This window comes from Podarcis muralis, chromosome 14 (genome assembly GCF_964188315.1).
Source record: "Podarcis muralis chromosome 14, rPodMur119.hap1.1, whole genome shotgun sequence".
NCBI lineage: Eukaryota > Metazoa > Chordata > Lepidosauria > Squamata > Lacertidae > Podarcis > Podarcis muralis.
This window is the reverse complement of record NC_135668.1, coordinates 41407028-41427452: the sequence shown is the minus strand read 5'-3', so window position 1 is coordinate 41427452 and position 20425 is coordinate 41407028. Positions and strand designations below refer to the sequence as shown.

At 46.4% G+C, this 20425-nt stretch overlaps 1 protein-coding gene and 1 long non-coding RNA gene across 3 annotated transcripts in view; one reads left to right on the top strand and one right to left on the bottom strand.

Moving 5' to 3' along the window:
• Window positions 1-364: 364 nt before the first annotated feature.
• Window positions 365-5781, top strand: LOC144325429 (uncharacterized). Its single transcript, XR_013390578.1, has 2 exons — window positions 365-4080; window positions 4422-5781. It is a non-coding gene; the product is annotated as an uncharacterized LOC144325429 (long non-coding RNA).
• Window positions 5782-6008: 227 nt separating this feature from the next.
• Window positions 6009-20425, bottom strand: part of XYLT1 (xylosyltransferase 1) — a 166907-nt gene continuing 152490 nt past the window's right edge. For both annotated transcript variants that reach the window (XM_028707063.2, XM_028707062.2), the window contains 5 exons: window positions 20075-20251; window positions 17730-17992; window positions 16255-16450; window positions 11165-11498; window positions 6009-6752 (listed from right to left, as the gene is read on the bottom strand). In XM_028707063.2, the coding sequence (XP_028562896.2) occupies window positions 6430-6752; window positions 11165-11498; window positions 16255-16450; window positions 17730-17992; window positions 20075-20251 (1293 nt within the window). In that variant the 3' untranslated portion in view covers window positions 6009-6429. The remainder of the gene's footprint in view (window positions 6753-11164; window positions 11499-16254; window positions 16451-17729; window positions 17993-20074; window positions 20252-20425) is intronic.

Genomic DNA, 20425 nt, shown 5'->3' with positions numbered 1-20425 from the left:
AAAAATGGTGTCCCCAATCCCTGAAAATTCATTGATTTCCCCCATTTCATTCCTCTGTTCTCCACCATCTCCTGAAGTTCACTAGAAAAGTTTCCTGTGGAAACTTCCAACCCAGCTAGATTGCAAATGAATTGGTACATTTTAATTGCATTATATTTTTAGAGTTATAACCTGCCCTGGGTGAGTGAAGGGCAGTTACTGAATACAAAATGATGATGGTGTTCACAACTCCTCCACTAACTGGGTCTGTTGCAGGCTGAACCCCAGGACTCGTGATCCTGCAAATGTTTTGTCCTACGCTTCCTTGTTTGCATTGATGAGCTGCACTGGACTGAATCTTTGGTCAGTGAACCTCCCTGAATAGACAATTGTCTCTACAGCTCTATGATTCTGTTAATCTCCTTTCTTGTAACTTGAATCCATTGGTTCGGGTCCTACCCTCCAGTGCAGAAGAAAACAAGCTTGCTCCATCTTCATGCAACAGCCCTTCAGATATTTGGCGATCATATCACCTCGCCGCCTCCTCTTATCCAGACTAAGCATACCCAACTCCCTCAACCATTCCTCATAAGGCTTGGTGTCCAGACCCTTTATCTTCTTGGTCACCTTTCTCTGCACTCAGATAGGTGTGCGGAATAGATTTTCATGGGTGTAAAAACCCAGGGGTAATTCTTCCAAGGCACATTCCCCATTGGTGAGAGAGATCCTTGTGTCTTACCATCAACGTGTTGCAAAAGGAAAACTGCCGATATTTGCAAAGCCTCCTTTCTTTCTGCAAAAATGGATACTGCTGATCTTTTCTGCAAAAGGATAATGTTGCCTTGTCCCATCCTCCCCCAGGATCTTGCAGTTGTAAACATGTCCTTTCGTGGACTTGCGCAGTGTGTAAAAAGTGACAGTTGTACAGCAGCAGCAGGAGGGTGAGGGGAAAAAAAAGGCCACAGTCATCTCAAGGTGCTTTTGTTTTTTAATACGTTGACAATAGTCAAGAGAGAAAGAATATACAACAGCTAAAATTTCCACACACACACAGTTTTAAGGCCACATTGAAAAAAAGATGAAAGAACTTAAGGCTTCTCTAAAAGGGGCAACTCATAGGATGCCATGGCATGAACACTGAGTTGGAAACAGTCCAGATAACCTGATTTACCCATAGGGAAATCTCTCAACCAACAGCCTCCCAAGCTTTTTTTAAAAAGGAGCCAGTGCCCCACACTTTTTTGCTGTTGCCATCGCTGTTTGTTAATGGCAACCAACATAAAAAAAGAAAACCCTACAAAGCACGCTCCATTTCTTCGTCCGGCATATTTCCCCAGCAAATCTGAAGGTGCTGTTCTTTAACAAAGCAACGCCAACCACCTCCTTCCATCAAGGGTGATTCTAATCATAAACGGAACCAAAAGACAACTCTTTTTTTTTATAATATACAAATACGGCACAATGAACTGTGCCGGGTAGAAGATCGCTCTGCTATCAGAGGCACCTGTACAGTATCTTGCTGTTTATTTGGCAAGTTCTAATACTTATAAGTTTTCTTTCTTTGTCTTTTTTTATTTTAAATTACTAAAATAGAGAGAGAGAGAGAGAGAGAAAGAAAGAAAGAAAGAAAGAAAGAATTTGCATAGATTGTACATTCAGCTATTTCCCCCCACTTTCCCCAAACCCTCTTTTCTTGTTTTCATTAGGTAAACACGTTTCAAAGTATTAGTGAGGTAGTACCTTTGGTAGCAAAAGAAGGTAACCAAGGCAGAAGCAATTGGGCAGGAAAGTGAGAGAATGAAAACAGGTGTTTTGGGGGAGGAAACTGCAAGGATGGAGCCCCCCCTGCAGGATGATGGGAATTGTAGTCCAGCAATATCTGGAGGGCCACAGTTCTCCCCACCATGCCTGATTAACAGATTCTGAATTTGTCAAGAAAAACAGATGACATAAACTGCTACCGTGATACTAAGCTGGAAAAGACATACATATATATTTAATGCTTCGGAATGAAGTGCAAAGGGCCACCTCTGAAGCATCAGGAATCAGGGGAGGGGGAGAAGGAGGAGAGTAAAGAATATTTTGCATTACATAAGGACTCTTACAGCTGCCTAATGAAAGGAACATAGGAAGCTGTCTTATATTGAGTTAGACCACTGGTCCATCGAGCTCAGCATTGTCTACACTGACTGGCAGTGGCTGTCCAGGGTTTCAGAGAGGTTTCACTCCCAGCTTTACCTGAAGATGCCAAGCACTGAACCTGGGACCCTCTGCGTGCAAAGCAGAGGATCTACAGCTGAGCTAAGCCCTCCCTAAGCTGCTCAGTGGTATCTTGGGGTTTTGTGCTCCCTGGAAGCTCTTGAACAACCGCAAAGATTCCTTGCATGAGTTCAAACCTGTTACATTCCGCATGGAGGTGTTGTAGCACAAGAGCTGTTGGGTAGGTGGAGTGAAAGTGGAGCGCCCAGAATGGTCTAAAGAATGTGGCTCAGATCCTGCACACGGTTATGTGCCCGTTGAGCCGCAGATCTCATTCTTCTGCCAATGTGCAAAGAGTTGCATCCACAGGGTGCTGATGTGCTAAGAATGAGCGGATGTTGCAGGCAAGCCGAACCTGGTGGACTCAGCAGTTACTTTCCCATCCATTCAGCCTACAGATGAAGCTTTTGGGAATTCCGGTGTAGGGCTTCATCTGTGTGCTAGAAGCTCCAGGCGGTGGATCTGTTTCCACAGTCCACATAACCAGGGAGTCCAGCTCAAGATGCATCACAGTCTACTGGGAGCAACTGTGGGGAGTGCTGCATGCTGAGTGATCTGCGCCATAGATTTAGGAAGCTGCCTTGACCTGAGACGCTCAAGGAGATTGAGGGACAAAATCCCAGCTTGGGCAGATTTGCATATGCATCGTTCGGCGCTCAGTGAGCACAACCTGAAGCAATGACCCAAGCATGGGAGATGCCTGCCAAACATCAAACGCCATTGGCTCACATCAACTCAGCACAGTCGTTTTCAAGGAAGACCACTTAGGTGCAGCTCAGAGAGTGATGAACACAGATGAATGAATAAGCCCCGCAAGGCTGGATGGAAATCTAGGTTTTCCTTGTTTCAGCATGAGAATGTTGGGCTCCTGGTCTTCTGCTAGGACTTGGGACGGTTCTCCAGGAGAGAAGGTCTTCTTACAGAAGCACCTAAGCCATGGACAGGGAAATCCATGGCCCTCCAGATGTTATTGGACTCAAACTCCCATCAGCCCTTGCCAGCAGGGACAATGGCAGAGATCATGGACCTATAGAACTGTGGTTTTCTAGGATTCTGATAGACATGGATGGGTACACTGATACGAGCAGCTGCTACCTCTGACTGGACGATTTCTGACGGAATGGGTTACATCCTCTCTCCCCTCTTTTATCAGCAATTGGAATATCTAGGTTTTCTTTTTTTGTAGTCAGAATTCTTATTTGGGTGGAAATCAAGAATGCAGGAAAAGGGAAGGGGGAAGAAATGAGATGTCTTTTTGTTTTGTTTTGTTTTTCTTAAAAAAAGGCCTTTTCTTAATAAAGGCAGCTTTCGTTAGTAAGATAAGATAATCTCCAAGCTGCATAAGCAGCACCTACTAATTAGTCATTGACTAAAAATACAAATAAATACCTAAAACCGCCCTCCTATGTAGCCTCCTTTGCTGCCAGCTCTAAACATTTAATGCTCTGCCTTCATGCCAGCACAGCTGACACTGCAATTTCAAAGTCCAAAGCGAACGGTAGTAGCTTTAAACCAAACAGGATGGTGAGAGGAAAAACATTAGCAAGCCACTGGAAACTCAGAAGTTTCTTTTTTTGTTTACGGTCACCATTGCAGTTGTTTTAAAAGGGAATTTAACTGATTCTTGCGACGTGCTTCTTCTGTCGTCAGGCTCTCCCAACAGGTGAGCTTACAGAACAGTGCAAGTCTGTGCAGGTCTACTCAGAAGGAAGCCCCACTAAACTAATTGGGATTGAGGCTGCTTCCAGGGTACCAGTTTACTGACCATCCAACCTCATTTGTTTGCAAGGAGGTGGCTGTTTGAATGGACATTTGTTCTGCTTTGTTTGTGAGATAGGTTAGGTCAGGGGTCTGCAATCTTTAAGACAAAAAGAGCCACTTGGACCCGTTTCCGAAGGAAAAAAACAACTGGGAGCCGCAAAACCATTGCAACATTTAAAACAAATATATCTCCGGAGCCGCGATCTGACAGTGGGCGGGAAGGTGACGTCGGGACGGTGCGTGACTAACGCACGCACCGTCCCCATGCGACGTCACAGCAAGTACAGCGCCCACCACAGTGGGGAGTGTCGGGGCGCCCAATGCGCCTCCTCCCCTCGCTAGTATCCGCCCCGGAGCCACGGCAAAGGTGTAAAAGAGCCACATGCGGCTCCGGAGCCGCGGGTTGCAGACCCCTGGGTTAGGTGATGTGGTCTTAAAAGCCAACACTTTCCAATGCAATTTGCCATCACTTTCCTTATCTCAAGGAAGTTCAGTCTGGGGTGGGACAGGGAAGCTGGTTTGTCACACAGGACCCTCCCGATCAATTACAACTGCACAACTTGAACTTGCCAGTATGTGACTGAATCCCACAGCAAAACAGTGGCAGCCTGGAAGTGCCCTTACGCCCAGGTACGCATGCACAGGATTACACTAGAGTAGGCCTGAAAGTTTTACACAGGCGCAAAATGTGGGGGGGGGGGGAGAGAAGAGAAAGAAACCTTTTTAGAAAAAATACATTAACTGGCTATTTTTACACAAACACACCCACTTGTATATGTAGATTGCACAACTTATGCCAAAGAGCTTAGCTAGAAATTAATTGGACTAAAATGCTATTTGAATGTTAACAGAATCTGTACTTTTTCCTCAGTGTTAGGCTGCCTGGGGACCAAATGATATACCACCAGCTCCCAAAAGTGGAAAAACTGTGCTCAAGACCTGCTAAAATGTCACAGGTAAAACTCATAAATGCACTCCAGGGGGCGCTGCTCTCCATCCTATGGAAGAGCAGCTTTTAACACTAGCCCCAAAGAGTCATTTGTCCCAAACTGAGCCACTGGGGTGATTGCCCCACCAGTCTCGGCCTTGATTCCCATAAGCCCATGTGCCTGTCTTCTTGCTGACAACCATTCTTGGGGGGGGGGGGCACAGTGCTGTCACCTTCCTCCTTCTCCTTGCCCTCAGTAGAAATTTATCAGGGAGGAAGATGGGGACAAGACTAGAAATGAGATGCCTCTGCCTTGCACTGGCGCCACCTACTGCTGGTCTTCCTGCCTTGCGCCCTACCCAGGATTCCCTCCTGCAACCTTCTAAAATCAGAATATTGGAAACTGCCTTAAACCAAGCCCAGGGGTGACTGCTCTGACCGGCAGCAGCTCTTGAGGGCCTGAGGCAGAGAGACTCCTTATCCATCACCAGGTCCCTGTAGCTTCAAGATTAAGCACAGGCTGGTGGGAGTAGTTGAACTCTTTCCCTGTTATCACTATATAATAATAATACTACTAATAATAATTTATTATTTATACCCCACCCGTCTGGCTGGGTTTCCCCAGCCACTCGGGGAGGCTCCCAACTGAATATTAAAAACACAATACAGCATTAAACATTAAAAACTTCCCTAAACAGCTGCTATTCCCCTACCTGAAACCACTTCTTAAAAATGCTGCGGTAGAGGAAGGGGTTTCTTCCCATTGGGGCTCTCTGCAAGTGTTTTGTAGTCTGCTATGACAAATATTGAACTCTTGTGAATATCAGAGAGTTGTGGGGTCTTTGTGTGTGTCAGACTGAAATAAATAAATAAATACATAGTTACATACATAAGAAAAGGGGGATGGGGAGCCCCAAGTCCTTGCCAGTGAAAACACTGCTTGGCATAGTGATAATGTCAACACTTTTGCTAGGCTGCTGTGGGAATGCTTTGGGAAGTGATGGCATGGGGAGCGATGGCAATTTCAGCATCTGCAACCGGCTGCCATTTTGCTACTCATTTCCCATCTCTCTCTCTCTCTCTCTCTCTCTCTCTCTCTCTCTCTCTCTCTCTCTCTCTGTGTGTGTGTGTGTGTGTGTGTGTGTGATAAAATAGCCAATAAACCTCAGACTGAGGTTTTAAATAATCTGTAGCCTTGATACTGCACCCGCGCTAAAAACTTAAGGCATGTTTTAAAAACCGGTTTCCTTCTCTCCACACCTTCCCGGAGCTTAAAATGACAGCCATTCGATGAAATTAGCTGTCGACCCTCCGTACCACTTCCAAGAACTACGTGAAAACTAAATTGTACGATTTCTTGAAGGATGCCTGGCAGTTAATCCACTTCGAAACCAGCCCAAGTTTAGAAGGGCAGGTGGATAATCCTCCCCCCCCCCCCATGTCACAAGAGCAACCATGTTAAATTCCCTTTTAAAAGCCAGTGGAGGGATGTGTACCCTGTGCTACCTCAAACGGCCGTCGGGTTTAACAGGCCCCAGCTCAGATTTTGGGTCTGGGCTGAGTGAACTCCAAGATGTCTGGCTACAGGCCTGCATGACTGGGCAGGAGGTGGGGCCTGTGCTGCAGATATCCACAGCTGACCACATGCCTCCCACCAGTTTGTCCACCCAGTTCTCCAGCTTGCTGCCCGTAAGGGCTGCATTCTTCTTTGCTTGGTCCACCTGCGCAGCGTCGATGGGAATGTTCAGAACCGGGTTGAGGCCTTGGAAGCTCTGCTCCATGTAGGCGTTCTTTGGAGGTCCGCCGTGCAACCTCGTGGCTTCTTCTGTAAAAACAACAACAAACCGAAATCCAAAGTTGAGATGCTTCACATCAGTCTGACCTTCAGATCAAAACTACCATTAGCACGCTCTGCGTAGGGCTGCCATTCAAAACCATTTGGTGGTTTAGTGTGGCGGCACCCACCCTTTGGAACTCCCTGCCTCTTGATATCGGGCAGGCACCTTCACTGTGCTCTTTCTAGTGGATGTTAAAAACATTTTTGTTTAGACAAAGCTACCCAGATGTTTAGAAAGTTGGCGTGAGTTTTTAATCTATTGCTACCTTAATTTTTCGAACGTCTTAAATTACTGTTGTTAACTTTTCTTGGTGATAATTTTACTGCTTTACGTTGTTTTTTTTTTGTAAACTGCTTTGAGTTCCCTTTGACAAATCAAGCAGCGTATAAATTTTATGAAATAAATAAATAAATAATTCTGCGTAAAAGTACCCATAGACCACGCCTCCTAATGAAATACTGGCACAGTGTGTAGCAATACAAAAATAGGAACGCCCCCTTCATTAAAAGCAGTACAGTGGTACCTCGGGTTAAGTACTTAATTCGTTCCGGAGGTCCGATCTTAACCTGAAACTGTTCTTAACCCGAAGCACCACTTTAGCTAATGCGGCCTCCTGCTGCTGCCGCGCTGCTGGAGCACGATTTCTGTTCTCATCCTGAAGCAAAGCTCTTAACCCGAGGTACTGTTTCTGGGTTAGCGGAGTCTGTAACCTGAAGCGTATGTAACCCGTGGTACCACTGTACAGAGCAATCACTGGAATGGACATAACAAGTGCCTGCTGAATCAGGCCAAGGGCCCATCTAGTCCAGCATCCTGTTCTCATAGTGGCTGAACAATTGCCTGTGGGAAACCAACAAGCAGGATTCAAGCATGAGAGCACTCTTCCCTCCTGTGGTTTCCAGCAATTGGGATTCTGAAGCCATCCAATTTGGTGCCCTCCTGTGGAAGCAAGCTCCATAGTTTAACTTTGCACTCTGCGAAGAAGTAAGTGCTTTCTTTTCATTTGTCCTGAACTTTCTAACATCCAGCTTCATTGAGTGTCCACGGTGCTACATGAAAGGTGCTTAAAACTGCCTGTAGGAAACTAGCTCAAAATTCACATATGGAAATTGGGATAGAGGTGGTTGGGGTTAATGCCAGGAAGGGACTCGCCGAACTCTGCCAAAACATACATACCACCTCCAGGGCAAAATGCCTTCATTCAAGAAGGCCCTCTCAGACTTGGAGAACTATGCTGTGTGTTCCAGTGGGTCTGTGGGCCAGGAATGACATACTAGTGTCTACAATTCCTGCCACGTCGCCTGTGTAATTTGCAACTCGTGCCAATTATCTAAGCTCTTCCTTTTGTGAAAGGAGGCAACGGTTTGATCTTCTGTTGTAAATTGGCTAAGGCTCCGTCTCCCTTGCTTGGACACTCTTCATGGTTCTCAGAGACTTAAGTTTTATATTTTGAGGTGACCCCCTCCCTTGCAAGCCCCCTGTGGCCAACCCCGATTATTCAGTTATATTAAACATGCTGTTTCTGTCTGGCTTATTATGGCTTTGATCATATAATTCGCTTGCCAAGGCAGTCGAATTCTACCTGATTTATTCAGATGGCATGAGCTCTCACTGTAGGCACCTGCTGGATCAGACCAAGGGCTTATCTAGTCCAGCATCCTGTTCTTGGCCAACCAGATGCCTGTGAGAAGCCCACAAGCTGGACGTGAGCACAGCTGAACTGTCCCCACTTGCGAATCCCAGCAACTGTCATTCAGAGGCAGGCTGAATAGGCATTCAGCCCCATTTTGACATGATCCTTGGGTGGGGTGGGGTGTGGGGTGGGGAAATCACTGTGGCTGAAGAAGTTTACGGAAAATGAGCTACCCTCTCCCCATCCTTTAGTTCTGCCCTATTATTTATCCTTCATAAAAGGCAGGTCTCATTACACTGCTCTTTGAATCTAGAGGTGCGTAGTGATTTTCTGTGTGTGGCAGCCTTGGCATTGTTCACAAAATATCAGAAAAATGGCTCTTAGAGATGTCCTAATTTTTCTGTCAGTTTCACAGCATTTATCTGGCATTAGAAGTAAGTTTAAGTAATGCAAGTGGTGGCAAAGCGAAAAAATGCTGAAAAAAGGAAGAAAAAAGAAAGAAAAGAAAGCTAAGAGGCTTTGTAACAATTTTTCCGCATGCAGCATAATGTTTCTGAACTGTAAGGTCTTGGAGAGGCACACTCAAAAGCTCACACTGCGAATGCTCCTCTAAACATCTGCTCTAATCTCAGTGTGCCTCTTGAAATCATGTATCCTTCTCCACGATATTCCAACTGTGCAGACTTCAGGCTCCCAAATGTGGCCCTTCAGACCTCTCTGTCTGGCTCTCGGGGCTCTCTCAAGGCCACATATCCTCTTGGGCCACATCTTGAACCACCCCTGCTTTGTCTCGCTCCTTTTTTCTTCTTCCCTGGTTGTGAAATGTGTCCTGGAACCCTGATAATGCCTCTTGCTTGCCTTAGAGAGGGGTGGTGGTGTCAGGGTGCATAGAAACTATCATAATAAAATTATTTATATGCCACCCATCTGACTGGGTTACCCAAGCCACTCTGGGCGGCTTCCAACAAATGAAAACACAGTAAGACGTAACAAACACTAAAAACTTCCCTACACAGGCAAAATATACACACATTGCTCTGCCTCCTTGTGCTTCTGGCCTCATCCATCACTAGCATGTAGCCTTGGGAAGATGGAAATGAAAAAGGGGGTGGGAAAGGAACGGAGCGTCCTGGAAGAGGGCATGACTGTCTGCTTGAAGAGGAACACTTGAAACTGCAACAGGTCCCCCTTCTATACCTGTATTTTAGATGACAGCACTGCATTGGTTCCTTCGTATAATCAGTACCTAAAGCCACCCCTTGCACCTTGAGTTGCACCAGTACAATAAATAATAGAAGGGCAATGTTTTCCCCCAGTAATGAACTCCTTCCTCAAGTCAGTAGAATCTCTGTGGTCATTATCAAAGCGCTGGACTCTAACAGGCTCTTCTGCTGAAATTAAGGAAAGTTAACGGTGCTTTCACTTTGTTTGGACTGCATCCTGTGTTGTACTAAGAAGCAGTCATGATGCATCAGATCAAAGGCTCCTCTAGTCCAGCATCTTTTTGTCCTATGGTGGCCAGCCAGATGCTTCTGGGACGCTGTAATGAGTTGCAGGGGCTCATTCGCCAGCACTTTGCCCTTTAAAGAGGCCCTGGTCCCCTACCACCAAGCAGCAAACAAGGAATGGCTTCTGAGGAATCCTTGCCTGGATTCCTGCTCTGGAAGGAGCTAGGCAGTGTCCTCCCATTCACCTGCCTGATGGGAGGGGAGGTATACAGCTGCCTCAGCCAAAAGAGAAAGGACAGGAAACCTCTGCCACATCCGCACCACACATTTAAAGCAGTACAATACCGCTTTAGATGGTCATGGCTTCCCCCAAGGAATTATGGGAGCTGCAGGTTGTTAAGGGTGCTGAGGGTTCTTCGCAGACCCCTGCTCCCCTCACAGAAGGAGGATTCTCAGAATGGCTTAACTGTGAGGGGGATTGGGGCCTCCTAACAGCTCTCAGCACCCTTAACAAATTAGCACTCCCAGGATTCTTTGCGGGACGTCTTGATTCTTTAAAGTGGTATCATACTGCTTTAAACGTATGGTGTGAATGTGACCCAGGAGGATGCAAACAGTCTCAGAGAAGCAGGACAGCGGAAACAGGCCGGAATAGTTAGGCCTGTGAAGCCACAGACCTGAAATAAATCCATCCTTACAGCAGCCCGGACAGGAGTCACTGCCTTCTTTGACCCCTTAGGTGTGAGCCTATGGAAGATACGGAACATGCTTTTGTTGATATCTTCCCCCCCCGCTAGGATGCAGCACAGAAACCAACAGGCAGAATGTGTTCATCGTCTGCTATTACTCTCCAGCTGCATGCTTACTTAAACATTTATATATGCAAAATGAAGTGTTAATTGCTGCTTATCAATTTTTTAGTATGTTGCAGTGATATTATATGTCTTATTATGCATTGGTACCATATCACTGTATTTAGACTTTGTGAACTGCTTTGAGCAGAGATTTGCTTGAGGAAAATATGGTATGTAAATAAACTGACAATCACAAAACAATGACAATTCAGAGGCAATCCCCCCCCCCCCCGCCTGATCCTGGAGCTAGCATGTATCCCTCATGACTAGCAGCCGTAGATAAACCTTACCTTCCATTGTATTTCCTTAATTCCCTTTTGATGCAATCTAAGTTGGTGGCCACCATCACGTTATGAGAAAAATAAGAAGAGACTTTCTGGATCTGACCCAAGCCCCATCTTAGTTAAGCACCTGTGGCCAAGCTGTAATTGCAAATAACGGTTTGGTTCGCAAAAAGGTCTTACCTTGCCTGATGCTTTGCCTGTTGGAAAATGTCAGAGGAGAGACCAGGAATTTGGTTTCCGCTACAGGGACCCAGTGATGCAGGATCTTAACGGTCCAGATTCCGGGGCGGAGAGGCAAATTCAATGGTGGCTTGTAGTGAGTAAACTCCGCGCTGGATTCTATTAGGATATCATACGTGGCGGCGATGGTGTTTGTGGGGTCCACCCAGATGACAGTAACAGTGACGTTGGGGCCCTTCCCCCACTTCTGCATGCCGATTGGCTCATCCATGGGCCCAATGAGTCCCCCAAAATTCCGGAATATTCTCTCCTTAGCATCCCAGTCGGTTCCAATCTGAAGGGTAAACAGAAGCACTGCACATCAGGTAACACTGAAAGAAACAACCAACTGCTTTAAAAATCAACGTATTCTGTTCTTTTTTGTAATTGTCGCATTGGATGGCTGCTACAAGGTCCTGGGTCCTGAGTTGCTCTGCTGCTCTCCATCCCACTGTTGTTGGTATTTTGGGGGGAATTATCTTCTAAGGGAGAGATAAATGGAGCTAAATGATTTGACGGAGGCAGCCAGTAGCCACCCTTCCTGTGCATCTGTAATGCAATCTCTGTCTCAATGCTAGGGACCAGAGATGGGGTTCTGTGGGGTCGCAATGAGTCAAAGACCAATTACTATTCCTGCAGCAGGGTCCTCATATCCAGCACCCTGGGGCCACCCAATCGGCATGAAGGGGGAGCTTTTGCGCAACTGAGAAGAAGTGCTTTCACCTTTTGTGCTCACTGGAGCCAGACTGAAAGGAGGCGAGTCAGTCCCTGAGGGCTGGCTCCTAGGGTCACTCTAGAACAGGCAAGTGGCAATAGCATTGAGGTGGCGGAGCTCTTCTGTTCTGTAGCTCTAAACCAGGGGTCTGCAACCCGCGGCTCCGGAGCCGCATGTGGCTCTTTTACATCTTTGCTGCGGCTCCGGGGCGGATACTAGCGAGGGGAGGAGGCGCATTGTGCGCCCCGACACTCCTCACTGTGGTGGGCACTGTACTGGCTGTGACGTCGCATGGGGGCGGTGCGTGCGTTAGTCACGCACCGTCCTGATGTCACCTTCCCGCCCGCTGTCAGATCGTGGCTCCGGAGATATATTTGTTTTAAATGTCGCAATGGTTTTGCGGCTCCCAGTTGTTGTTTTTTCTTCGGAAATGGGGACCTGCACTTTTACATTTGCCACGGCATTACTTCTGAGGACCCTTCATAATTCTTGTTGGAACTAAAGCACCGATGCTTGTAATATGTTACCTGCAGGTTGCCTGCTCAGCCTGACACCACCTGGAACAGCTTCAACTGATTTTTTTTAAACACCCAGTAGGTGGTGGCAGGAATGAAGGGAAGAATCACAGAACAACAAGTTTCTATATAGAACTACACTGATTTACAACCAACCACAAACATTGAACAGACTTTACATTTTCTTAGCTGTTCTCTCCCCATCACCCCAATGTTTCAGCTATGCCTGAGATAGCTGTAATCGTTTGCTACTATCCAAGGGGCAACAGGGACACAAGTAACTGCAATTAAATGTGGCATGCACCAGTTGCTGAAAGTATTTGTAATCAGCAAACTATGAACCCCCCAGGTCACACACACAAGGAGGAAGAAGGAGGAAGAAGGTACAGAAGTCACAAAACCAAAGAGACGGTGCCTCCGCTGGTGACAAAAGCAGATTCTTGGGCCTTCAGATCATCACTCAGGTCTCTCTGCAAGCACCACTGAGCCACTGGTTGGTGATCCTTGCAGAGAGCAGCGTGTGGAGATTTGAAGCCCCGACTATCAGCTGATTGTTGGGGCTTCAAAGTGCTGGGGCAAAAATGGGTCACCGGTTGTCATTGTGGTGGTGGGTGATTGGCAGGTTGGCAGCCTTACCCACCCATTTAACGTGGCCCTCAGGGGGTGGGAAAGATAAGGATCTGGCCTGCTGGTATACAGCATAGAAACAGAAAGCAAAGTTGGAGGTGACAACCCTATTGTGTTTATTTTATCTGAGTATCTCCAAGACCTGGAAGAATTTCCTCCCCTGTCCCAGCCAGAAAGAATAAAAGGAACAGATTCTCAGAATGCTAAATTTAACTTCGGGAAAATCCAGGGGCTCAGGATGATCATGCTTAAGGAATCTGATCTTCGATAATTCCTGTATGAACTGACCTGATTGGCACCTCCTGGAGGAATGTGCAGATTGGGACCCAGTTACTCACTTTTGACTTCCCCCATGCAGTTCACGTAAGTGCGGCCCTGCTGGATCAGGCCAGTGGTCCACCTAGTCCAGCATCTTGTCCACAAGATGCCTATGGGAAGTCTACAAGCAAGACTTGAGCGCAACAGGACTCTGTCCTCCTGCAGCTTCCAGCAAGTGGCATTCAGAAGCATTATTGCCTCCAACTTGGTCTCTCTCCTGCTGAGATGCAAGAGTTGCATTCTCCACCCCAGCTGGTCAGGACTAGGACCTGTCCTATCAAGCATGCATTTCCTGCAATAAAGGTAGCTTTCTTATTTTTCTAAACTCAGTCTCAGTGTGATTGCAACAGGGATTCTGCATCAAGTTCACTTCTGCTGAGCGTTTAAACTCCCAAAGTCACCACTTTCTGTACTTGCAGACAGGCTGATCACCATTGTGTCTCATTCATCCCCTTGTACTTCTGTGCCATCAGAGAATCCACTCAGTAGCAGTTTTCCTTTGAAGAGGTGGGGGGAGGGGTGCTCCTTAACTCCCTACTCAGCTTTTGCATCACTTATTCTGGTCCCTGCTTGGGTTTGCACTTAAAATTTGCCCAAGATAAATTATGCCTTGATTACTAGCTTGTGTCTCATTGCTCACCACAAACGGGGACCATTAGGTCCACACAGAAGACACTAATTGCCTGCCGCCCAGTTCACTTTGTTCTCTGTGATGAATTGCAACTGCTAACGAGGCTAGAAACAAACTTTTTTCGAGTTCCGCCGATAAGGCTTAGTGCAGAAGTCCCTGAATGCCTAAATGAAACCCAAGTCCATCTTTCTCCTTCCCTTTGGACGGATGTCAACTTTCTCAAAAAACAAAAACACAAACACAAATGAATGACCTACGTCATATGGAATTAACCTCCTACTGGGAAACTGCCACTCTGTGGAAGTTGTTGGACTACAACTCCCAACAGCCACAACCAATGCCAACATGGTTGAGAATGAAGGGTCATGGGAGCTGTAGTCCAGCAACATCTGGAAGACCATAGGCTCCCGATCTCTGTGCCCCAGTGAACAAAATAGGGTTTATCTGGCTCGGTACTGTCACTACGAGGGATGGGAAACCTTTTGGGCTTGGTAGGCTGGAACCTTCTTGATCCTCACCCCTGCAGACCAACTTTGACTGGTGGGTGGGACAATCACCTGGTTGGCCAATCACCTGACATCATGATGGCATCTGATGATTGACAGATGCGTTGCCCCAACCACTAGTTGAAGTGGCTGGGTGCTTTCCAACAGCCAGCTAGTTGTCAGGCACCTGGGAGCTGCTTGCTGAGTACTGAGTATAGGGCTTGCAAAGCTGATTTCTGTAGGGTGATCAAGTTCCCATCAGCTGCAAGGCAGTGACTTCAACCCTGCTTTCTGCGGGAATCGATCATATGATTGACTGTTGCCAAGGACATGTATCGGCCTGGTCCAATTTTTAAGGCTCTGATGCTAATGGAGGAGTATCAATTCTGACCCCTGAAAAATGAGTCCTGAGGCTACTGATCTTTGGAGAAGGCAGGTGAGCAGGCAGCAATTGTAAGCAGGAGGTGCAGTAGCAGCAGGGCCAAATGGGGGCCCCTGGGAAAGCTGTAGGCCTTGGTGGTTGCTGAACAATGTTGACCACTGGTGCCAGCCCCCAATTTGAGTTCAACCAATAGGATTTTTAATAGGTTAGGTTGACGCTTGTGACTATACTGCAAGTAAAACCTAGACATACTGTTTCAGCTGTTATCTTGCATGTGCGTTACTCATTAACTTGCGAGATGCCCTCACACCAACAAAACAACAGAAGAATTGCCAATCCCAAGAAATACAGTTGGTGTGATCATTTGTCAGGACATGAAAACGGCAATTCAATCCACCGATATCTCAATAAACAGAACAAGACCAGCATCCATCTCCTTAATAGGACATTAATGTCGCCGATTTGCCACACATGCCATTAAAAACACTGAAGCCTACCTAAGCCTCTCTCAATTGCCAAAGAAAATGCAGAATTTATAGGCCAGGACATAATGACTATGAACAAAAATTTGTTCAATTAGCTGTGTGGGCTTTAATTAAAATTTGTGATTTAGCAAGAAAAAATGATGAAATAAATAGCTTTAGGCAGCTGTGCCATTTGCAAAGAATGTGTGGCTCAGGATGAGAGCAGTTTAGCACTTGACAGAGTCGGACTGAAATCAGGGAGACTAAAATCCAACTCAGCCATCGAAGTCATTGGATGCCCTTGGGCCAGTCACTCTCCCAGACTACCTTGCAGGGTTGTTGGAAGGATAAAATGTTGGGGGGTGGGAGAGAACTATGTACACAATCCTGAACACCTTGAAGGAAGGGTGGGGATTAAATGGGATTAAATAAAAAACAATTTAAAGCAATTATTACAAGGAAACATCCTCTCGAAATTCCTTGGCAGGCTAAGAAAATCTGATCTTACCTGCTGAACTAAAGCTTACAACCACTGAATTATAGAGTTGCAAGAGATCCTAAGGGTCATCAAGTCCAACCCCATGCAATGCAGGTTTTGTTTTTGCCCAATGTGGGTTTTACATCTCTCTTTGAATTTTTTGCACACCTGATAAGAATTTTCCAAGCAAGATTGGATTTTCTCAAGGTACAGCCTCAGAACAGTGAGAAAAGCTCTGGGACCCAGGGGAATGAATTGGTACACAACACAGTGCAGTCAAAATAGGGGTCAAATGAAAGTGTGGAGAAGTCCATATCTGGCAGATCTGGCCTCAGTTAGGAAGTAGGAGCCATGGTAGTTTCAGAACAAAGAAAAGGAAACCGTGTTCAGTTTGAAAGAGGAAGGGAAGAAAAAAAAAGATAACAGCGACGCTTACCTCAGAGAACTGCAGCCTTCCAAAATCACTTGGTGGACTTGCAATTTTGAACACCTTTTTGGGCATCACCCATGTCTCTAAGGTCTCCAGCTTACTGGCAGCCAGATTGGTAGCATGGTGCTTGACAAGGAAACCCTGAAAATGATCAGCAAGGAAGTAGAGTTGGACGGAGAATGGGTGGCCCATTGGGTAATACCTGGAAAACATAAATGCCAATGGAGAAGAGTCTGGTTAGCTGCGGAACAACAGAGTTAGTGGTTTGGCAGTGGGTGAGGTTCTTACAGCTACAGTGATGTTGAGTTCATTGGAATGAAGATGTGCTGCACTACTTCTTAAACCTCTGATTTTAAGCCTGGGTGGGGTGGGGGCTTGGCAGAGGGCACCGAGATGGGACCCCAGAGAGCAAGGACTCTCAATCCACAGCAGTTAATTGAGAGCTATTGAGAGCTGCCATTTACTTTCACCACAACCCCTTGGGGCGATTCGGCATTTGCGGGTCCTGTGGGAAATTTAAATGGCAGCTCCCAGACTCACAAACTTTTAAAAATTGCACTGGCTGCCAGCTGGCTACTGGGCTAAGTTTAAGGTGTTGGTTGTGGTGTATAAACTCCTCTACAGTACAGCTTGGGACCAGGATACCTAAAATATCCATCTTGCCCCTTATATACTTAATCAATCACTGTGCTCTGCAGGACAGGGCCTCTTGCAGAGTCCACGCCTCATGATATACAAATCTGGCTTTTAATGCTATGGCACTCCCCTTCTGGAATTCCATCCCATTAAATATTAGACAAGTGCTACCCTTGTTGTCTGGATGCGGGTGGTGCTGTGTGTTAAACCACAGAGCCTAGGACTTGCCAATCAGAAGGTCGGCGGTTCGAATCCCCGCGACGGGGTGAGCTCCCATTGCTCAGTCCCTGCTCCTGCCAACCTAGCAGTTCAAAAGCACAGTTCGAAAGTGCAAGTAGATAAATAGGTACCGCTCCGGCGGGAAGGTAAACGGCGTTTCCATGCGCTGCTCTGGTTCTCCAGAAGCGGCTTAGTCATGCTGGCCACATGACCTGGAAGCTCTATGCTGGCTCCCTCGGCCAGTAAAGCGAGATGAGCGCCGCAACCCCAGAGTCGGTCACGACTGGACCTAATGGTCAGGAGTCCTTTTACCTTTACCTTACCCTTGTTGTCTACATAAATAAATAAAGCTGAAACGTGCAGTCGCAATCCGTGAGTGAAAGAGAGTGAAAAGGGTATTATTGGAGAGAAAGAGAAATGGAGACTGGAGATTGGCGAGAGAGAAACAGGGAGAAGCGGACTCCCTGCTCATTTTTGACTCTGTCCTGAGCCCACCAGCTTAGCTTCTTGATCCCCATTGGTTTGCAGCTGCTGACAGATTAGCCCAGAGGGAATGTAGACCTCAGCTGCATGGAGGAGAAGAGGTACTTGCCACCTGCTGTAGACTGAAGGAACTCTGAACTTACCGGCAGCTGTTTTCACCATCAGTGTGGAAGGAGGTTTCTGCTCTCCTCAGGCCCAAACGAGCAAATGAGTGGTACATGGTCAGCATGACGTCACTGATGCTATGGATCCCGTCTGGTTCGTCATAGACATTCTCCCAGTACGATCTCAGGCCTGGAGTGCCCGATGGGTAGTTGCCATACAAGTAGTAATCCAGCTGGCCAATTATTTCTTGATTCACCACCGCTTCAAATTTGCGTGCAAAGAAGGTGGGTCTTGTGGTTTGCTGTGTCAATAAGAACAATTTTTTTACAACGTGGTTTCTGTGGTTTTTTTTTGAAGAACACAAGGTTCCCACCTTACACGTCATGCTGATGCAAGAATGGATGTCAGAAAATTCCAGCAAAAAGGGACATAAAAAATTCAGATGCAGAGAAACCGGGGGTGGGGGGGGGGGAGAAAAAAGCCACTGGCAAAGTGTCAACACAGTCCTGGCAGGTTGGAAGAATGAGTATCAAAAAGATGAGACCCAGTAACTTAATTGTGAACTTCTGTGTATGGGTGATTTGCTGTTTGAGTACAGGGGTTGCCAACCTTTCTGGGCCAATGAGCACATTTAGAATTTTGAGAAAGTGCTGCTGGCATCATTCACAAAATGGCTGCCTTGAGCCTGGCATAACACAAATGGCTGCCATGGGTGGGTGGGTGCCATAACTTAAAATGGCTGCCATGAGGGCATGACATAAAGCTTCAATGTAAGAGAGGCTGAGTCAGTGCAAACAGGAAATGAGCAGGGAAAGCAAATTGTATCTTGTGTATTTTTGAGGGGATATTTACTCATACCTTTTGTGAACACCACAGGACGCACTGGTGGGTACACTGGTGTCTGTGGAGGCCATGATATGTTAACAAGTGTTTGGGAAAGTGGATGCTGGTGATAGGGGGCTCTTACATTTTTCTATAACACGCTGAACTGGGATGCTGCTCACGATTTATGTGTTTCTCTAACACCGCTCTGTTACACTGTAAAAGCCTTCTTTGTTTTCTGCACATTTTTTTTTATTATAGAGAGATAGAAAGTGTCAAGCTTGAAAGCGCCAAGATCAAAAGGTGCAACATGCCTTCTGAAAAGTCAACACCACACGTCAAATTTGCTTTCGGAGTAGGTCCAATTATGTTCATTCTCTCCATTTGCAGCCAGAATGCCTGGAATGCATGAAGCATTCTCACTAGGAACACAGGTTTACTTTTGGGCAGGGGGTGGGAAATCAGTGACCCTCCAGAACTTGTTGGGCAACCCAGCTACCTGAGATGCTTAAAACTGAAAATGCCAGCGACTGAACCTGAGACCTCCTTTGTGCAAGTGGGAGCCCTCCACCCAGTGTTTGGCATGAACTAGTTTGGTTTAATGAAGTTTACTGAATGAGTTCAAAAATATCTGGACTATGCCTGAACATATAGCTCCCATAATTGCTGAGAACAGAATGTGAACTAAATTCATTTTGGGGCAGGACTTCGACCGATTTCCAGTTCATCATCAAGTTCATTCTCTTACATGTGTGGGGTTTTTTTATGCTTCAGACACTTTGGGCCTTTAAGCTTCAAGATCATAATTTCTGAGGAAAAATAGAATCATAGAATGAAAAGATGAGCCAAAAAAATAATAGAATTGTAGAGTTGGAAGGGACCACGAGGGTCAGATCTAGTCCAACCCACTGAAATACAGGAATCTTTTGCCCAACGTAGGACTCAAACCCATGACTCATGCTCTGCTGACCGAGCTATAAGTAAACAATTCACATTCCACTGTGTGCATGAGTTTTTGGATATCTTCTTAGCCTTCTTTAATGATATTTTATACTTCAGCACAGCAGCCAGTAACATTCTGCATGTTGGGGTTGTTTTTTTGGGGGGAGGGTCATTTGATTGAATTTGAATTGAACTGAACTGTGAACTGAACTAGCTTGTTATGTAAAGGGGTGAAGGCGAACTTGCATTGGTTCCTTTCTGGACATGTTGAGCTTGAACTAGATTCTTTAAAAAAACTAACGTTCAAATCTCTAGATACACCATAGACTGAAACACCAGATGGAGCTTCTGTGGGAGGGAAGGGCAGCAGGTTCTAGATTCAACCCTTGGCATCATCTTTTAAAAAAGAAACGTAAAAGGACCAGGCGACAGTGACCAGAACTCATGGAGAGCTGCTGTCAGGTAGAGCAGACAGTATGGGATAGAGCAGAAGCTGTCAGCCTGGTGTCCTCCAGTTAATGATGGACTCCAACTCTCACACATGAGAACATAAGAAAAGACCTGCTGGATCCAGCCTTACGACGGCGTGACTAACAAACCTGATAAAATACTAACTTACCTGAAATCGGTGGAAATCGGCCGGCTTGAAATCATTAGGGGAGCAGCCGCACCAGTCCACAATATTCTTGTACTGGCATTTGCAACCCAGCTTGCGGTTCCAGTTTGTGATGTGCAGGTTGTTGTCTACCATTGTGTTGCAATGAGGGCTGTTTTCCAGGACGGTGTGGAAGAAAGACTGTTGGGAGGCGGGGAGAAACACAAAACTCAGTGGCGTTGGTACATTAGAGTGAGAGGACACTACAGTCACATCCATCCCGTGCTTTAACGATACGGTTTCCACCAAAGAATCCTGGGAGCCGTAGTTTGTTAAGGGTGCTGCCCACACAGAGCTACCATTCCTAGCACCCTT